Source organism: Calypte anna, chromosome 3, assembly GCF_003957555.1.
Source record: "Calypte anna isolate BGI_N300 chromosome 3, bCalAnn1_v1.p, whole genome shotgun sequence".
In the NCBI taxonomy this organism is placed as follows: domain Eukaryota; kingdom Metazoa; phylum Chordata; class Aves; order Apodiformes; family Trochilidae; genus Calypte; species Calypte anna.
Window position 1 is genome coordinate 105,786,434 of NC_044246.1, and position 17,802 is coordinate 105,804,235.

Sequence of the window (17,802 nt, forward strand, 5' to 3'; positions counted from 1 at the left end):
TTTGCCTACAAGCAAAGAGTCTCAGAAACTTCACTGCAGTTGGGAGCCTAAGTCTGACCTGTCACACGAAGTGAAACAAGTCTCTTGGGTCTAGTAAGTTTATCCAAATCCAGTAATAGTTTGAGGAACTTTATTAATGATAACATTGAACATCTTGTTTCAAGTCTTTGCTGGCAATTAGCTAGAGCAAAGAAAGGTATGGGGAGTGGATTCACACATAAACCCATTTTCTGCAAAATAAACATGTAGGTGACCTCAGCTGCAGAGAGATGATCTGCTGTGCCTCATGGATGCAATCTGTCTCCTGCCAGTCAAGAAGTGGGTGTTCAGCTTGTAGTCCAAGTCCAAATTCTTCATCATAAACACTCTTCACCATAAACACTCACCAAGCTTCCTGAAGGGACAAACCTTACTAATCCACACACCCTATAGCTCATTCAAAGCAGAAAACAGGGAGCAAGGGGAAAACAGTGATTGATTATTTTGGAGTGGATCTGGATAAAAAGGCTTGAGTCGGGTGCCTACTACTCATTTTGCAGATGTCAGCATTGCATGTGAAAGCTGGGACTTGGCAAGTATTTTTGTAAATCTTGTGTGCATGAAGTAAGGAAGAAGGTGAACCAAGGCTAAACAAGTTATAATCAAATAACATAATAAAGAATCAAAACATTTTACCATAAATGTCTTTATTTTTGTTATTAGAGTTGTGTACTTTTTCATAAAAGGTATCAATCTAGCAAAACACTTGAATATGAGTCAAAGTCATTGAAGCTGGCAGGATTACTTGTGTGATGAGAACTAAGCACAAATGTGAATGACAGAGAGTAGGTGCTACTGCATAAAGTCAATTCCTTTGCAATAGGTTTCACAAGAATTCTAAACCAGTCTAAAATAGGCAAGACCACACTGTGTTTTCATGGCAAGTTGGCACATTTGGACCATAAGCACTTTGGACACTATTTGCCTGGGGTCATGGTGAATGCCATGGGCTTAAGAGGAGCTGGATTTTCATTGTGTGTGATCTGCTCCTCTTAGGAAATACAGCTGTGAAAAGCAGCCCCCTGCTCTTTTGCAGTGAAGAGAGTAGCAAATTTTCAGATCTTAGCCTTACGGTAACAGCTTCTAGGAGGAAGGGAGCAATTGAATCATTATGGTTTTGATAATCTTAAGAGAAAATTGATTTAAGAAAATCGTAAGGCATTATCCTGCAGTAGGTCTGGTCATTGCTGACCAGCTCTGAGCTCAGTTTAGGTCAATGCAGCCAGTAGGATTAATTATAACAGACTAACATTTGTATAAAAGGCATACACAAGTCAATAACAAGTATTGCTAAATTAATTCCTCATACAAAGTATACGAATAATGCACTGTAAACAACTGCTTCTCATAGGTGCTTCATTTTCCAGACTTTAATAGCTGCTTGTCATCTTTGGTTAATGCAAGATTTTTTCTGTCCTCAGGAGATCTACTACAACAGCCGAACTTTTACAGACTGTGTCCTTTCCTGATTCCATATACCTCAAGGAGTAAATGTTTTGTTCAAAGAGATTAATGTGTAAACCAAAACAAACAAGTGAACTGACTTGCTAACACGCAAACATATATATGTGTGTGTGTGTATATATATGTGTGTGTATGTCCATATATATATGTCCACATATGTGACATCCCACCCACACCTACCCTGCCCCAGGGAGCACCTAGGCCAACATATGCATTTAACATCTGCCATGCCACCCAATTGGAATGCCTGCCAACATCTGGGGGGGTTTTAAACACACACAGGATGCAGAACTGTGGATTCCCAAAGTGATCACAAGAATTGTTTGGATATTGACTGAATATGGCCCTGCAGAAGTCCCATAAATCTCCAACAAAGAGAGCCAATTGCATGGGTACAGCCTTTCTGCTTTGACCATAACTGGTTCCTCCTCATCTTGCTGCAACTGTTGTCTCAACATTTCTGCCTCAAACATCAGGATCTGTCGCATTACACAGCAGCATAATCTGAAAATTCACTGGCTACTCTCAAAAGATAAACCAGTTTCCAATGCAAAGAAGGTCACTTAAATTCCCTGTACGCCTTTGGTTTGAGAGAACTAGTCCAAAACAGCCAGAAAATGAATTCTATTACAAATATTAGTGGAAGATTCAAGGGAGATTTAGAGAAAAATGGAAGGTGTGCACATAATCGTGTAAAAAATGTAAGGAAATAATCAGTCTTTCTGCACCATGGAGAATGTTCTCTGGTACCATTCTCACCAATACCACACTAAAACTGTTAATAAATCATGTAAGTTAGATACCAAATGCATCAGCTAAATGAGTTGGTTTGCAAGGGTAGGGCTTCCCTTGACTATATTCTGTAGTGTTTTATTTATAAATGTCTCTATGAACTCCACAGGGAGACTATTTCACAGGTTTATGGCTAGAAAGCTTTTCCTGATTACCCCTTGGCTCTGTTCCCTTTACATTATTTTCATTTCTAGCTATTGCCTGTAACTTACTCTGTTATCACAACTGTTAGGATGCTTTATTCTAGTTTTTTGCTCTGGGTGAGGGATGAACAAATGTGAGGAACAGTGGACTTGTCAGCATGAGCTATAGCAAAAACCTGGTTGTCAGTGTTACATTTGACACAATTCCATGCATGCAACAATGGCAGAATAACAACCATGTTTTCCTAGTGGACTTACCTAGTCTGTGGCTTGGCAGGAAATGTCATACTTCAGTCCTTAAAGCAAAGAACTGGAATTTAGGCATGCACCAAAACTGGCTTAATTTTTTAAACTTGCTGAGTAAGCACTGTTCTCAGGGACCTCATTAGGAAAGCAAGCCCACCTGTATTTAGTCAGATATGGAGTCTGCAATCCATTTTAATCTTTTAATACTGGCACGTTTTGACCACCATCCTTTACCTTCTCTGCAATCAATGAAACACTTGAGCCATGTTCCAGACAAGAGGTTCATAGGTATTGCCTCACTGAGCAGCCACAGCTACCTTACAGTATTTTTAATACCCTGTGGAGTCCTGGCAGGGCCCTAAACCCCTTCTGAATCTTGGAGAAACTGCACATGTCATCTACAAATCTCCCTTGTACTCATCCTCAACTCAGCCTAACCTCTGACTGACCACCAACCCCACTGAACCTGGAGGAAAAAAAGTTAGGGTTGTCCTGGGGCTTTGGAGAAGGCCAGGTCTTTTGCAGCATGCCAGGATCCATCCACAGGGGGATTTTTATTCTAATGGAATAGCATGGTAATTCTTTATAAAGCAGACCAGCTGGTCTGCCCCAAACCCACCCTCAGCAGCTCTCCAGTTGGTGGGTGAGGTGGTAGTAACTCAGGTATACTTGCAGCCAGTGAATCTAGTATCAGTGTTGTCTAAAATGCTACCAGACAACAAATATTCCAGCCTTTGCCAAGTTCTGCAGAACCCTGAAGACACAGGATGAAGGTACATCACCACTGAATCAATAAAACTATACTTTGGACCAGCCAGTCTCTCCTTATCTTTCTCTAAAACATCTCAATAGAAAACAAGCCATAATCTATAATAAACAGAAAAAAATTGGACAGACTCTTTCACAAAAAAATTACATGTTCACAAAATAATTACATCATTTCCTTGTTAATCACTGAATCTGTGTTTATAATTTGGTCAGATCATCCTGTAACCAGTCTGTGATCATAGCAGCCATCTCCTTGCTGGCATCCAGCACGAAGGCGTGGCGGAGCCCTTTCTCACAGAGTCGAATGTCCCCATCTGGAAAATCCATTTTGATGTCGTCGTAGTAGTTCTGTGGACACCAGCTGTCTCCAGTTCCATAATAAAAAATCAGCTAGAAATCAAAACATATCAAATAATTAATTTGAAATGTTACTGATGAAGCAAAGAGCAGTGAATTCTTTGGAAATAAGCTTTATGGACCATGGTCTCCTTGTGAGGAATAGCAAAGTGGCAGTTCTTGGTTGTTTCCAAGCCTGCAATTATGAAGGCAATTACATGCTCTGTGACTCAATTTCCTCATCTGTGAAACTAGGGGGACACAATACAAGCTTAATACCAAAACAGAAAGCTGCAGATCAAAGTCTATCTGTCTTAAGAAATTTGTTATTATGGATCAAAGCATCTAGTTTACCCTTAGCCAGGCAAGCTGTTGTGTCTTCCCCAGCTATTAGCTGGTTTGTACGACAGCTTTCCAGCTATTCAGTCAAACAGCAAAACTGATTGCTGTGCCCTACTGAAGGGGAAAACCATTTCTGGATAACTTTCTTCTGGACATAAACTATAAGAAAGCAGGAGGTTACTCTACATTTGTGAGTAGCTCAGTCTTACTGGCATCTGCTAGGTGTGATTTCAAACCACTTGCTGATTGGAGCTTTAGGTGGAGGAGCACCTATTTTTCTTAGTCTGAAGTGTTAGATGGAAAATAGAGGTGATTCACCCAGAATGAGAGTGACTACAACCATTCTCGGAAGCAATATTTTTTTGTTTGTTTGTTTGGATAGTTTTATAATCATAGAATCTTAGAATCATAGAATGGTTTGAGTTGAAAAGACCTTTCAAGGTCATCCAGTTCACCCCACCTGCAATAAGTAGGGACATTTTCAACTAGATCAGGTTGCTTGGAGCCTCATTCAACCTGACCTTGAATATTGACAGGGATGGAGCTTCTACCACCACTCTGGGCAACCTCTGCCATTGTTTCACCACCCTTAACATAAAAAAATTCCTCTTTATATCTAGGCTGAATCTACCATCCCTTATTTTAAAACCACCCCCCCTATTCTATCGCAAAAGACCCTACTAAAAAGTTTGTCCCCATCATTTTTATGGGCATCCTTTAAGTACTGAAAGGCTGCAACAAGGTCTCTATGGAGCCTTCTCTCCTCCAGGCTGAACCAATCCCAACTCTTTCTTTTATCTTTTTAACGTGGTAGAGCACAGAGACATCCCAAAATCACCGAGCTATTTTCTTTTGGGTTGTAATATAGTACTAAAAAAGTACGTTTTGTTTTGATGTTTTCCTAATTACCTTGTTCAATGACTGACCTGAAAACATGCTATATGGCCCACATAAACACAAAAATAACAATTTACAGGCAAATATAATATTCAATGAAGTGTCTTTTCTCACTGTTAGAAACACACTTTCCCAAGTCATCATTTCCCCTCATTTTCATCTCAACTTTGCACACTACAGTTATGTTTTTCAATTTCTGTTGAGGATTTGAAGGGAGAATGGTGGTCTGGACAAAAGTAAAAACCTATGGATTTAAAACTATACAGGAACAAGATTAATGATGAGGATGCTTTACACTAAAATGTTTGAATGCAGGTACCAAAAGGATGTTGATTGCTCAACATATCACACACACAGCTTGACCCAATTCCATTACTCGTATTTGTTTCATATTTCATTTCTGTACTTGAGTGAATAATTGAGCAATGCTGACATAAATTAGAGGACAAGAAGTTTGCCTTTCATCACAAAAATCTTCAATTCAATTATTTTTGTAGCCATGTGGAACATAAATAAATGCACCCACTGGGGAAGAGGTGGGCTCAGAGCCCAGATTGCATTTCACAAAATATTGCAAGTTTTTGTCTAACTCGTTTTTCTCTCGTTGAAGTGTACCCAAATTTTCAACATTACTCACTATTGGCTGTATCCAAAATCTCAGCTGCAGAGACACCAACCCAAGTCGTACTTATGTGTATACATAAAACATAGAACTTAAACCATCCCGCCCTAAAAAACATTATTGGTTTCCTTTGTCACTCACTAATTGCTGGAAAAAAAGTAAAGAAAATTATATAGCACAAAACTTCTTCTGATCTTGTCTTTGATTCATAAATCACAGGATGTCACAATAGCAAAAATTCCTCAGAAAAGCCAATTTAAAATGAAATGGCCAGCTGCATTCAGGCCCTGTGAAAGCCAAGCATCTGAATGAATCATGTTTAACCCTGGGCTCTGTTACCAACAGATACAAAAATAAGGATTATGAAACTGAGAAATTAAGAACTGAAGCAACTCCACTTTAACAGAGTAGTCCTTGAAATTAGGCATTTTGATAGGTTAGTCCTAGAGTCTCATCACACGATTATTTAGGAAAAGATGACAGGTCCTTTACACTTATAAAGGTGGATAAAATACTTGGCTTAGTCTTCACGAACTGCAGAATGGGCTATTCTCCAGGTAGGGTTGTAAATTTAAGAACTCACAGACTTGGAAATGCCTAAACAAAGTATTTACCTGCATTCTTAGCTTGCCCCTGGTACACTTGCATTGCAGTTTAATTTTTCATTGCACGATCCAAAAGATCCTTGACTCATTCAGTGCCCTGACAGGATGACTTTCAGCTGATGAACTGCTATTCAATAGTACTTTTTAGAATGTTTTGCTTTAAATTCTCTGTGTGGTCTGAGGGTTTATTTACTACATATTTCATGGCTTACAGACAGAATTGATTTTCTTATATGCATTCCTCTGGCACACATCACTACTGATTTACATGCTCACATTTATTAATTTAGTTTTGCAACACCTTAGTGGCCAGATTAATCTCCATTTTGTAGTTGGGGAGCACAGAAATTAATATCCAACTATATTCACTAGTTCAAAGGATGTAGTGTAGTCTGAAATACCTAGAGCTGGTTTTCCACTGTGTGTAGTACAGTACTGAATGTGCTCAAAGGGTACCACTCTTGGACTTCCTTTGTGGATGCCCTGAAACACTGTTTGTCTGTCTGTCTGTCTGTAGAACAGATTTCAAGGTCTTAAATGAGATATTCAGAAAAGTCAGGATGAACTGTGACCATCTCTGAGGAATATCAATGATTTCACCAACAGTCCAGTCTTGGTTGTGAAGTTTAAGTGGCTTTACCATGAACCTGTGTTCATTGTAAAAATGATGGTTTCTTGTTTCTTTTGAGAGGCATTTTACCACTCCAAATGAGGCAGGACTTCTGCATCCTGCTGTCTCTTTCATTGCATACCTCTTTTGGTTTATGAAAGAGGAAAAAGGAAACGTGATGTTTTCATGAAAGACCACCACTTAATGCATACATTAAAGGCATCTGATTTAAGATCAGTGATCCCTAACTCTGAAACATTTGGGAATGCATTCTCACAACTGGCTATTGCAGAGCTTGTGTACAGTCTGCTAGAGTCTGTGCTCTTTGTATATGCCATACACAGCCACAAAACACACAGATGCTAAAATGCTACCACTTTTCCTAATATATTAAGATAGAATAATTTTAGGCATATTTAAGCAAAATTTTCCAGAATGCAAATGTTCTCATTTTCAGGTTAACCAGAGGAGTTTTGCTATTGCAGCATGCAAGAAGGCATCATCATATGTAACCAGAGGCACATGGGATATTCATTCATGGGAGGAAACCCTGGTATGCACTATATGATCTGTATGGCTCTGTAAAGTATATATTTTCCTGTGGACTGTGAGTGGCTGTAAAGAAGCCCTGAGTCAGCAAAGCCACTGCACCAGCAATGGAAAACTGCTGCCAACCTAAGCATTCAAAAAGAGTGAGTCAGGCCCTCAAAATTATGAGACCAGTTAAAAATAAACAGATTTACAAAACAATAAATAGAAGATTCTTTCCCTTTTTCTTTTGGACTTAAACTTTTCCATGTTTGCATTTTTGAACTTTTCTGCCACGAGGGCCAGTTTAGTTTTTATTCTTTTGCAATATGGGATGTTGAGACTTCCAATGTTTCTCACTCAGAAGAGAAATGGCAGCTACCACTGGAGATGCCAAAGACTCTGTATGATTCCCGATGCAACACTCTGCTTGCTGAGTGGCTAAAACACATCCTCCTTCAGGATCTGATGATGAAGACAGGGTAAAAGGGATGTGGGTTATCATTGCTGGACATTTCAATGCCATGTTTGAAATAGTTATGCAATTTCTAAGTTTCAAATAGTTTTAAAATGAAAGCAGTGTTTTCATGAGCTGTTTTACCATTAAGTTGCTCAGAAGTATTTTGAGCCTTAGCTTCTGTAAAATAAAACAAAAGTCAAAATAGGGCTCTGTCAGCCTAGTACCCTGTAATATGGTACATGTACTCAGACACTGCACAGTGATGGCAGCTGCTAAGTAAACATCAGAAGACGCTGAGATTTGTATCAACAGGATGTTTATATTTTAAAGAGTTTCTAAGAAAATAATAAAGATTTCCTGCAGTTGAATTCACTGGCACTTGTTATAGTATGTATGACAATTCACAGATGTATAAATTAGAGAGAAATTCCTTTAATGCCTCTTCTGTAGCTGCCATAAGTCAACACTGAAAAACAAATGCAAAAAGTTAAAGAACACTGAGTTTCCTCTATCTCCCTGGAATTTGGTACATGTTATAACAACTTTAGGATCTTATTACACGAGCAGGCACCACTCCAGCTGATGGCAAAGAGCAAAGGACTGATCTCTGTGGACATAAACTAGCAGCACACGTGCAATGGCAAGCAAGAGTGAAGCAGTGTCCTTGCTGAAATCCTTGTCTCTGATACATTAACTTTTATCAGCATTACTCCCACATGCATTCACTGGTTGAGACAGCAATTTCCCTCAGGATGACATCTCTCAACAGTAAACGGTGAATAGTTTTATTTGCTCTTGGATGAAAACTAGTTTAAAAGGCAATAGCCCAGAATTAATTCTAGTTTCAATCAAGGTTTACAGAATATGACTTGGTAGCTTCTCTGGAATTACGAAATTACGAATTACGAAAGCGGCTCCACCTTATCCTGCCAAAAGAATAGTATAAACCACATGGGAACAGGATGGTTTGGGACACACTTTTTTTTTTTTTGGGCTTGCTTCAGTTGCTCTTTGGCTTAACTAATCAGTTTCTGGGAAGAATCTGAAGAGCTGGCATTGCCCTAGGAAGCCCTAAATGCTGCGGGATCTGGTTCTCTTATTCACTGTCTCTCTCTCCTCTCGTGACCCTGCTATCATTCAGATCAGGCAGTTTGATGACAAGGTCATTGGAACTTGTTTCTCTGCTTGTTTTACCAAAGCCTTTAATTCTCAAGTTTCCAAGGGCAGTGGGAAACCAAGCTATTCCTGCTGGATGTTTTGAGAAGAGGCAGCTGACAATTCTGAGCACACCATCCTATTTTAAAATACTAACATGTAGGGGCTGTGGTAAAGGTGCACTGGGTAGTTCAACTTTTTGTGGTGATTTTAATTAACAGAGGAAACATGGAAAGTTGTGTTAAACTATTTCAGAGAAATTATGATGCAAACCCACAGCCAGGTGGAGTGGCTACTTTGCACATGACGGAAGATGTGTTACTGCTCTCTTCAGTATCAAGTACAGAGCTCCACCAAAGGGAGTGGATGCAGGCTCCCAGTTTCATGCCTTTCTCGTTGTTAACTGGAACTCCAGTAAATCAGGGAAGGGGAAAGGGCTTCTCTTTAACTTTCCTGCAGTTTGTTAGCAATGGTACCAGCTGCTCTCACACAGACCCAAGAGATCAAGCGAGGCCATTTCTATTTCCACTTTCTCACAGACAATGAGATGTAAAATGTGGTTTTAAAAATGGATTTATCAATAAACCAGGGCAATTAACTTATTGATACTATCTTGCTTTGAAAGACTTTAAAGGGTATATATTTAGGAACATGAGTAATTCCAAAGTCAAGTCTGTATAAATACCAAAATAAAATCAAATTGACCTGACACCAGTAATTAAGCATAACATTGCTGGACCAGATTCTTCCTATCATATTGACAGCAAACAGTATTTCCTCCTTGAGTATCAGCCTAACACTGTATACATTCAGTGGGACTTTATCTCAGGTGAATCAGTCAGATCTCAGCAGGATCAGCATCTGGCAGTAAATAGCAATTTTGTTCACAGCCTTGTGATGAGCTGTCTGGCAGACAGAGGAAGCAGTTAAGGGGCAGTAAGGGTTGGATAGTAACTTCTTAAGTATTCTTCAGAAGTCTAGGGAAATATTGCTGTCTTTGCCCATTGTGTGTAGTGAACACCTTATACCCATCCCCAAATCCTGGAAATTCCTATCATCACTTCTTTATTAGAACACCACACAGCATGAATAATGGTAACAGGAGCTCAGTTGCAGAAATATGAAATATCACAGATAAGTATATTGTGGTATATTTAATTTCTTAAATGCTCACTGAGATTCTTTTCCACCAAAGTGGAAACTGCTGATCCTTGGATTAGGCATTCTGCATGCTTCAAAGAGAAGACTGGCCTTGTGGTTAAATGACACAGGCACCACAATCCCCAAGCACATATGAAACTTCCCTAACTTTAAGTCTGAACCTCCAGGGAGCACAGGATGTGAGATCAGCAAAAAAAAAAAAAAGAGGTGTTCTTGGCTCAAGAGAGCAGTTTGCAGCTATTCAGAAGGTTTTTCACAAATCTAGGCAAGCAACTCACTCAGGCTGTGGGCAGGCAAAGTATTTGTAGAATTCTCCTTACCACTCACCTTCAGATCACGGTCCTCTCACTGGGAGTAATTACTAAACCCCTATGGATGTCTACAGACTCAAACAAAAACACTGGGAAACATCAAAACAGCTGCTTCAGGGGTCAAAATGGCTCTTGGTTGCTCAGTTTAACAAATTTGCTCTAGCAAAGACAATTTTTTTCAAAAGTGAAAACTAGCACTTTATGTGGAAAGGAAATACTTAATTTTGGCAATATTTACTCTAGATCTCTGCACATGACTATTCAGTAAATACTCTTGGAGAACACATTTTCTATGGCACTATTGGTGTGATAAAAACTTGCATTATTTCAAATTGGAAATATGCCACTGGAATAAGCAGGAAGTGATACACACATACTTCATTCATTTAGTTTTTTCAAAACTGAATTTCTTCCCTACCTAACCACCTGTGGATGGATGGCTATAAGCCACTCACAGGCTTCCTCAGTCTGAGTGACAGTTGGTTCATGTCCCTAAAATTCCAGCTTATACTTTCTCCCATTGCATTAAAAATTATTCTCTTCAGACAACAGACTTTTTTTCAGCTTTGTATCTCTCCTTCATATGCGCCCTGCCTTTTTCTTACATAATCTGCTACACCAGACCACTGGCAAAATGAAACTCAAGGATCATATACAATTTTTTTGTTTGTTTAATATGCCAACCAAAAGAATCCCAATTTTCAGTTGCTAGAGGAGATGATTTATGGTCTTAAGAAATTATTAATCACTTCAAGAAGTTTGCTGTCAAACTGATTCAAGACTTCCTGAAGTTTGTGGGAGCTCTTTTATTGATTTAGATGGACTTTGGAGCAGATCCTGTACTTAAAAATAGGACTCGTGTATATTACAGATAGAGCAGAGGGCAAATATGTCTAAATAAATATAAAATCTGAAGGTGATTTTTTTTTTAAAAAAATCCCCTGTAAGCACCCTAGTTTTAACCTTTAATGCAATACCTTCTTGATCACAATAAATTTATAAGCTTACTTGACAGAAAAAGTCAGTAAGGCTTGGTCTCAAAATAAAGCCATGTGTATGGCATGATGCAGACATAAAAAATTAAGTGCTCTAGAGAGTCTCTCTAAGGAAATATCATTGCCCATCACAGACACACTAGCTAATAACCAACATAACCATTTTCCCTTTCCTTTAAAATTTTTATTCTATTTGTAGAAGTCCCGTGATGCTCAATGCTGATCCACCTTTTAAGAATATGGAATTTCATCTGCTTCCTTTTGTCAAGAATTACAATAAACTTTCTCAACCTTATTTGTTTGGATTTTGTGATTCCTCACACCTCTCCGTGTCATTGCAATAAGAAGTCTACACTCTGTACTGCTTGATCCAGATGACCAGCTTTGGAGCCAGCATTGTATCACCTATTACTTTGTTAGAAGACAAGTCTCCAACCTCCTCGTCCAGTCCCACTGCTATTTAATGTGGGCAACTTCTGTATTTAGAAGGTTATAGTGAAATACCACAATTATCCAAACAATATTCCAGCTCCCTTTCTTTCAACATAAATCTGAGCAATTAGCATTGTAGACTAAGAATCTGGGGTCTACAGACAAAATCTCTCCTTGTCCCCAAGTAGTAATAATTATGGTTAAACCTGGTCATGGAAAGACTGGAATAATTTAGTGTCTCTTCTTTCTTCTTCAGATCACAGAATGCAAATAAGATCCAGAAACAACTTTTCTATTCCACAGCAGCTGGCAAACTCAGGTGTTAAGATTGGCTTTTAGCATATGATCACAGAGACTACTGAACAGTATAAATTTTTTTGAAGTAACAGCTTGCCAGTTCTATAGCAACTTGGACTGTTTTTCCTGTTTTCATAAACTTCCAACCTTTATACGTTAAGCCCATTTTTATTGTCAATACACTTTAAATTACACATAATGCCAACTACAAAATTTTTCCTTAATTCTTACATTCCCAGAAATTACAAGATGAGAAAAGAGAAGCATTTAGCTCCATTTTTAGACTTGCTTTTTCTTCAGTTTGCCAACTGCTTATAAACTTGCTTCAGCTTTTTGTTTTCCTGAGTATGTTTGCCACTTCAGAAGTAAGAGAATCAATAAAGGAAAGTTAACACAGATTTAAAAAAGCTCCAGTCTGCCAAGGCCATGCTTAGATTGACAGAGTCAACAAAAGCACTGATGAAGCAGGCTGGGACACCTGCAAACTCTTACTGTTGGCTATAGGCCTTCCTTCAGTGCCAGACATAAGGATTTCTGTATTGTGAAGGAGATGGGCAGACCACCTGAAGTCACTGGAGCTGCACCTGATTGTCACTGGTATAGTCCTCATTCAGCAAAGCTCTTATGCTGAACTTCAAGCACATGTTTATGATTAAAATTTCCAAGGGTACCCCAAGTCATAGAACCATAGATTTGGCTGGGTTGGAAGGGACCTCAGAGATCATCAAGTCCAACCCTTGATCCACTACTGCTGCAGTTACTCCAGTATCTTTTTGAATATCTCCAGGGATGGAGAATCCACTACTTCCCTGGGCAGCCCATTCCAATATCTGATCACCCTCTCGGTAAAGAAATTCTTTCTAATGTCCAATCTAAACCTCCCCTGGCACAACTTAAGACCGTGCCCTCTTGTCTTGCTGAGAGTTGCCTGGGAAAAGAGGCCAACCCCCCCCCGGCTCCAACCTCCTTTCAAGTAGTTGTAGAGAGTGATGAGCTCTCCTCTGAGCCTCCTCTTCTCCAGGCTGAACACCCCCAGCTCCCTCAGCCTCTCCTCATAGGATCTATGCTCGAGTCCCTTCACCAGCCTGGTTGCCCTCCTTTGGACCTGCTCTAGGACCTCGATATCCTTCCTAAACTGAGGGGCCCAGAACTGGACACAGGACTCAAGCTGTGGCCTCACCAGGGCTGACTACAGGGGCAGAATCACTTCCTTGGACCTGCTGGCCACGCTGTTCCTGATCCAGGCCAGGATGCCATTGGCCTTCTTGGCTACCTGGGCACGCTATTGGCTCATGTTCAGCTTCCTGTCAATCCAAACTCCAAGGTCCCTCTCTGTCTGGCTGCTCTCCAACCACTCTGTGCCCATCTTGTAGAGCTGCATGGGGTTGTTGTGGCCAAAGTGCAGGACCCGGCACTTGGCCTTGCTGAACCTCATCCTGCTCCTGCAAACTCTTCACTTTTGTACCCTAGCATGGTAACCTGCAGTCTTATCCTCAATTTCAGGGCACTAAGCATCCTCACCAGCCTTGCTGGGGATCCTGACCCACGCTCCTTGCCCATGGGCCCAGGGTCTCCATCTCTTGTCCTTTGCCTTTATTATCTGTCTCTCAAGCTACATTGTAGGAGTCTCTGTCTCCATCCCTGGCCCTGAACTGACATTGGTGACATACAGCCTGTCACCTGGATGGAACCCACCTAACAGCTGCCTTCTGTCATGTCTTTGGCTGTGCCTCCTGGATGGACTTTGGACACATGTTGTATCCGTGTCTCTAGTCTTGTCTCTGGCCCTGTCTCCTTTTGCTCCTGATTGGATTCCCTGGAGGGACACTGGACCTGGTCCATTGCTTTGCCTTGTCTGGGACAGTCAGTGGACTCTGTTTCCTTGCCCTGCTCAGGTTCTGTGGGACTGAACCCTGCTTGGTGAGGGCTCTGCCTGTGCAGAGTTCCTGGTTTCTAGCTCCCTCTCCCTCAGGAAACAGCTGGACTCTGCAGGTACCCAGTCAGTAAAATCAACTTTCTCCTTGAATTTATTGTGCCTTGGATCAACCCACAAAAAATGTCATTTAAGACAAGGAGAATATCTGCAAGATCAGCCCTTCAGTTTTTTCACTGAGATTCCCCCTCCCCTCCAGTGCAGGAGAACTCTGAATGTTCTGCAATAAAAATGTGACAAAAGGGGCAGCCCTAGTGCTGTGTTCCTTATTCAGGTGTGCTATTTCAGCTCCTTTAAAAAAACCTAGAACTGAAACATCTGAACATACCTTTCGAAGTGCACAGATGGCAAAAAGGATAAGCAAAAAAAAAAAAAAAAAAAAAATCAATTTCCAGGCAAAAAGACTAATTTAGGAAGTGAACTTTGTATAGTATCTATTTATGATGCATAAAAAAATATCTTGCAGAGATCTAGGACCTCTGTCCTAGAAATTTCATTCTCCAAGAAAAATCTGCACCAGTGCAAAGTGCTGGAATTATACTTCCAGCAAAAAGCCATAGATGACACAAAAAACGGAAGGAAGGACGGGGACACAGAATAATATGTTGTATCATCTACTCACACAGAAGTTACACCAAGAGTAAATATTAAATGCCATATTAAATGTGACAGCTTTCTGGCACAAAAGCCAGCTGCAATTGTCTGACCATGGCCACTATCAAAATCTCTCAGCCTCCAAAACAGGGTGACCACATCAAAACTCCCATTAGGAATAGCTCCTGGACTGCGCCAACCCTTGGAACTCTGCCTGTGAATTGAGGGGGAGAATGCCATTGGTTCAGACCCAAACTGTCCAGGATCCCTTACAACAATAATTCCTTACAAAAAATAAGTTCAGTGCAGGAGAAGCGTCCCCAAAATGACTTAATTTACTTGTACAGCAGTTGCTCCAGTCCCTGAGGAATGCATCTTTCTATGTTCTGTTACACTACAATCAAATAGCTGAAACTGTGGAGCTAAATAATTTCACTGTTATATTTTGATGCCATGGAAAAATCAAGCCTGTAGAATCCCCTGGTATTAACTGACACCACCAACACAGATGGCACATGTTCTGCTTGACCTGCCCAGCAGTAAAGTCAGAGGATTTGGTTGATCAGCCTGAACTCATGTCCTGGCTGCCCACCTGCCTGTCTGAGCAGAACCCAGGAAACCACTGGCTTCTTGGCAGCTCTCTCTCAGGCTTAGCCAGAACATATTGCTTCTCCCTCACCAAGGAAAACATTCCAGATGTGGTAGTGCTGAACACTGCATCTGCAAAGGTGTGGAACAGTGACATCTTAATGATCAGGGGCCCCTTCAATGGCTTCTTCAAAATGGATGGAATGACACCAACACAAAACCAGAATCGAGCTGCTGCTGAAATTATGGTTTTGCACAAATATAACTGGATGATCCATTTCCTCATGCACGTGGGCTTCCCATGAAAATTCTGAGGATTAAAGTTACCTTCTTTAAATTTTGCTTTATGGTTGTACTGTCTCTCTCCACAACCTTCACCATTTCTTGGCTTGCCATATACAAGATGTTGGCTGCAGAAAACAGAAACATGCAATAGTGTAAGTACAAAGTAAATCTTTTAGGAAAAACAATACTGACCCAATCCTGCAAAAAGGTAAGGCAACTACAGTAGTCACCATCTTGACAATCTCATTGAAAAGGATCCCACTCACAGAAAGGGCAGCATTTATCTCACTGAGCTCAATCATAAAAAGGAATGTAGGCTAGATTAAGCAATCTCCCATTAATTAATTTGATAATTACTAGAAAGGGAAAGATACCTTTGGATTGTAACTCTACACATCTATGTTACAGACATATTTGTATGAGTGGGCTTTTAAATACAAAGCATAGCCTAGAAGGGATTATTAATCAATGGAATATTAAATTATTGACATTTCAATACATAAATAATTCCAATAGCCAATATAAAAAATAATAAAAATAATGGAAAGTAAAAGTATCACTGAAAGCTGCAGTCCTGCATAACATTGATGGTACTTGCCCCAGACAGCACTGGACACCAAATGTCCAAGCTGTAATGTGAAGTATTAAAAATAGCTCAGTGCAATTTACTGTGAATTGTTCTGCAAGATACTGTCTCAGAGACATAAATGACTGGCTAAAATTTGGACACCTAATTAAAAGGAGTCTAATTTTAAGACATCTTGAGTTCTAGCAGGTCCCATGCATGTCTGACAGCAGTGAGAATTAAGCACTTCTGCAAAGTGGGTTGGTTTGACACAAGAGGATCACACGCTGTCCATCCAGCCTGGCTTCTCTTACAACAAAACCTACAGAAGCTTGGCAAGAAATTTCAGTGCACAGTCCAAAACCTGGCAATGAACAAGCACATACCCGTGAGACTGACCAGTTCTACTGCAACAACAAACCCCAGGTATTCAGCTGCATAATGAGAGTTGCTACATGACCCATGTTGCCTTATGTCCACAGACAGTGAGAAGTCCTCCAAAGAGTGGAGGACTTACCCAGGACTTACTCAGTTTTAACAAGGGTAAGTGACATCAGTGACATCTGACATCAGTGCTGTACTGAAAAAACATGCAGATATCTCTATCCAAATAATTAACACTTCTTTCACCCTTTTTTTTTTCCCTGCCCAGTCAGCTTAATGTGCCAATAAGATATCCAAGTCTCTCCTGCCCTTGCTATCTGAAGCCTTATGTGCCTGCTGGATCAAAGCTACATTCATAATCTGTATGGGGGAATGAAGGGCAACATTGTTCTTCTTTCCCACCAGTTTGTTAAAACAATGGAAGACTGTGATTGGCTAAATTTTCTTAAAACATTTCAATTTCCAAGTTCTGGAGTGACTGAAAGTATTCTAAAATACTAAAAGCTCTCCTGAAAAACAGAAGAAAATTGAAAGACTGACAGTTTTTTAAATCTGAACCAATGAAGTTTTGTGCACACAGTTAATGACAGTGTTGGACCTGATACTGCTCTGAGACAGAAATAATACATTCTCAAAATGTGTGACAGAGGAGGAAATGGCAATCACATAGGTCTTTGGTGGGGACCAAAACACAGAGTTGGCTGAATTCCAGCTGTGCTCTAAGGAAACTGAACGCCAGTGGAGAGATGAGTGATGGCTCCAGAGATCAAATGTTAAAAGGCAAAGACAGTGCTCTCATGAAAAAAAAAAAAAATAATCCTAGAAAGTAGTATTTACTTCTGAGCCAGCCAAAGAAGATGCAGTTCAGCTATGTGCCTGCAGAGCTGTCTTTTTCAATCAAATGCTGAATTCGGATAGTGCAAGTTCTTCCTTTCTGAGATGAGATGAAAGGGTTGTAGATGTGACAATATACAGACAATCCAGGAAACTTGCTGGTCTCATCCTATTCTAGCAGGGCCCCCATAGAAGTTTGTGTCCAACAACCTGGTCATCTCATCCTGTGGTGCAGCTGACTCAAGTCTGTCCGTTCACAGTATTGTGAAGTTCATGCCCTGATATTGTTCTTCTGTTTCTCAATTCAGCTCCAAACTCTGATGAATTATGACTTTGTTTTGAGGACACATATCTTAGAAAGCACCTTAAAAAAACACCTAGGAAAACCTTAATTGAGAGGTATGAAAGACAATTCC

At 40.2% G+C, this 17,802-nt stretch overlaps 1 protein-coding gene across 4 annotated transcripts in view; it reads right to left on the reverse strand.

Moving 5' to 3' along the window:
- Nucleotides 1–669: 669 nt before the first annotated feature.
- The window catches only part of LDAH (lipid droplet associated hydrolase), a 104,561-nt gene continuing 87,428 nt past the window's right edge, over nt 670–17,802 (reverse strand). For all 4 annotated transcript variants that reach the window (XM_030447928.1, XM_030447924.1, XM_030447925.1 and 1 more), the window contains 2 exons: nt 15,646–15,728; nt 670–3,842 (listed from right to left, as the gene is read on the reverse strand). In XM_030447928.1, coding sequence (XP_030303788.1) covers nt 3,651–3,842; nt 15,646–15,728 — 275 coding nt within the window. In that variant the 3' untranslated portion in view covers nt 670–3,650. The remainder of the gene's footprint in view (nt 3,843–15,645; nt 15,729–17,802) is intronic.